Source organism: Bison bison, unplaced genomic scaffold, assembly GCF_000754665.1.
Source record: "Bison bison bison isolate TAMUID 2011002044 unplaced genomic scaffold, Bison_UMD1.0 scf7180017864285, whole genome shotgun sequence".
Lineage (NCBI taxonomy): Eukaryota > Metazoa > Chordata > Mammalia > Artiodactyla > Bovidae > Bison > Bison bison.
In genome coordinates, this window is record NW_011494857.1 from 550,865 (window position 1) to 553,989 (window position 3,125).

A 3,125-nucleotide genomic window follows, 5' to 3' on the forward strand; every position below is an offset into this window, starting at 1 on the left:
GGGGGGGAGGATGGAGAGGGTGCTTAGGGAGGAGGGAGGGGAGGAAGAAGGAGGTGGGCTGCAGGGAGATGAGAGTGGAGGGGTTGGGGGGAGGTGAGAAGGCCTTCATGTCTCCAGAACCAGGAGGGAAGTGAATGGGGAGGCTGGGGACCCCCAGACCTACAGAGGGGGTACGGAGTTGGGTCCCCATGTGCGGCTTTGCAGCGGGGAAAGGAACAGGAAGCAGAAAGCAGCTGCATGGGGGCGGCAAATATTTGCCAAGGGAGGTGATGCCAGGTGAGGGCAGCTCAGGACCAGGAAGAGGCGAGGACCTTGCCCTTGCCCATCCCTCTTCTCCTCTCGATTGGGACCGAGGGAGGTGATTCTGGGGACATTCATTTCTCTCCGGAGTGGCCTCAAGCTCCCACTTAGCAGATGGGGAAACTGAGGCTCAGAGGGGGCACAGCTCAGCGAAACTGACCCCAGGTCTGCCTGCATCCAGGGAGAATCCACCGGATTCTCCCACATGGCTCCTGCTTGCAGCCCACGTCACAGCTGAGGACACAGAGGCGCCATCCAAGCTTTCCCCAGAGAACAGGTGCAGGCTGTGCCAAGTGTCTAAGCAGCTGGGAGAAGGGAGGGGAGACCCCCCTGACCTCCCCTAGCCCCCTCCCCAACATGCGCAGCACTCTCGAATCCAGGAAGCCAGTGAGCAGAGCATTTAAATGTTCCACCTGGGAAGCAACCAGGGCTGAGATCCAGTTCCTCCCTGGTGCCTTGGTTTCCCCATCTGTGAAATGGGTGAGTGGAGAGCTGTAATCACATCCACCTCAATGGTTGTGGCAGTTCAAGGTAAAAGTGAAAGTGTTAGTTGCTCAGTCGTCTCTGACTCTTTTCGACCCCGCAGACTGTAGCCCACCAGGCTCCTCTGTCCATGGAATTCTCCAGGCAAGAATACTGGAGTGGGTTGCCATGTCCTTCTCCAGGGTATCTTCCCAACCCAGGGATGGAACCTGGGTCTCCTGCATTGCAGGTGGATTCAGATGGTTTGTGGCAGAGGTTACATTTAATCAACTCTGAGGAAGCACTTGGCATGGGGCCTGGTGCATGGCAAGGTGCCCGAAAAAAGATCGTTGCTTTGACCTTGGGCAAGTGAAACTCAACCCCTCTGTCCCTCAGCTTTTCCATCCATACACCTGAGCATTAACAGGAGTATCGCCTCACTGCCATGGGAGGAGGAGGTCAGGAAATCAAAATAAATTCCATCTGGGGACTTTATTGTGACCATGGTGATTAATCTATTTCATTCGACCGCACTGACTCCTCCTCCCAAGCAAACTGAGGATGGGGACAGTAGCTCAGCCCATGTCCCCAGTGAGAATGCTGAGGGTCAGAGAAGGAGGCTCTCGGGGTCTCTGCCCAGTGTCACCAGTGCTCCCCTGCCCAGCACACAGTAGGGATACCGGAAGTGGACCATGCCATTGGGAATGCAGGGAAGCAGTTTTGCTTCCCCCACCCCCAGGACCAGGCACCTCGCAGGGGCCCTCACAGGCCTTCATCCTCTTCCAGGCCCGCCACCTGGTCTCACCTCATCGTTGTCTCCATCACTAGAGCCCGACAGCTGGGACAGGCGACTCAGGTCCCAGAGGGAGCGGCTGGGCCGGGTTGGGGGGCCGCTGGGGATGCGGGCACGCTGTACGCTCCTCAGGATGTCGCTCAGAGCCGGCCCTGGCGCGGCCAGGGTCTCCTGCCTGTCCCCCTCGAAGACTCGGCAGGCGGCCAGGCGTTGGGTCAGTGAGCCATCGGGCGGTGGTGGCGGCGACAGGGGGGCCACGGAGCAGCGGTGGACCACGCGGTGTGGGCTGTGGGCCAGCTGCAGCCCCCCCAGGGCTCTAACAAAGGGACCCGGGGTGGGCGCAGGCGGGAGCGGCCCGGAGGCTGCATACAGCGTCCGGAACTCTCGGCTGAAGGCATCGGTGATTTCACCAGTCAGCAGGGTCACCAGGCCACGGTGCAGGCGGGAGTCACTCCAGGTGAAGCTGGGGGACAGAGGGTGGAGGGGAGGATCAGGATCTCCAAGCAGCCTCAGAAGTCTGGCCTGGCCCCCATCGCCCGCCCCCAACCTAGTCTCATGGAAAGGCTGTGTGACCTCAACATGCCCCTCCGTAGAATGGGGGCAACCAGGTATCTACCCTAGAGGGTTGATGGGAAGGCATGAGCTAACATACTTAAATGATCACCTGGAATCAGACGAGTTTAAACCTGGGGTCTGCCCCATTCCCACAGTTTCCACCTCTGGAAGGAGATGGGATTCTGACTCCCTCTGGGACTCTTTGAAGACTCAATTGCTTCCTATTATGACTGCCACTTATTAACTGCTTGCTGTGTATCAGGCTCTGGGTGTGCCTGCTCCCTGCCTCTGTTTGCTCATCTGTCACATGGAACTAAAACACAGGAAGATTAGAGTCAGAAAATATGGGTCGAGCCCCTGCCCAGTAGGTACTCAGCATTAAAAGGCTGGGAGTCGAGACTTCCCCAGTGGTCTAGTGGCTAAGACTCTGCACTCCCAACCCAGGGGACCTGGGTTCGATCCCTGGTGGGGGAACTAGGTCCCGCATGCCATAACTAAAAGATCCTGCATGCAACTAAGACCCAGCTCAGCCTAATAATGAAATTAAAAAGAAAAAGAAGCTCCGTACTTGCAATGCACAGGACGTGGGTTCAAAAAGTGGTCAGGGAACTAGATCCCACATGCTGCATGGGATGGCCAAAAAAAAAAAAAAAAATCCCCCAAAACTATACTTCAATTAAAATAAGTAAATAAGTACTTTATAAGAGTTTAAAAAAATTAAAGTCTGCAAGCCATGGTGAGCTGTGCCCTTACTATCCCTGTGATCACACTGGTTGTGATTTAGAGAATCAAGCACACCTGCTGGTACACAGCAGGTGCTCAGTAAATGCTCTCTTTGGAATTAAATGAACCTGGGCTCTCCTTCTGGCACAGGGGAACTTGGATGTGTCACATTCCCTCCCTAAGCTTCGGTTTGCCCATTGCAAAACCAGGCTTGCCCTGGCCCACGCCATCTTGCACCTCGGCGGGTACCGTAGCAGCACCCGGCAGAGAGGGCCACTTTGAGGCCAGGATG

At 56.4% G+C, this 3,125-nt stretch overlaps 1 protein-coding gene across 1 annotated transcript in view; it reads right to left on the reverse strand.

Moving 5' to 3' along the window:
- The window catches only part of FAM83E (family with sequence similarity 83, member E), a 9,333-nt gene that overhangs the window by 361 nt on the left and 5,847 nt on the right, over positions 1-3,125 (reverse strand). The window contains exon 4 of the mRNA XM_010849698.1: positions 1,568-2,018. Coding sequence (XP_010848000.1) covers positions 1,568-2,018 — 451 coding nt within the window. The remainder of the gene's footprint in view (positions 1-1,567; positions 2,019-3,125) is intronic.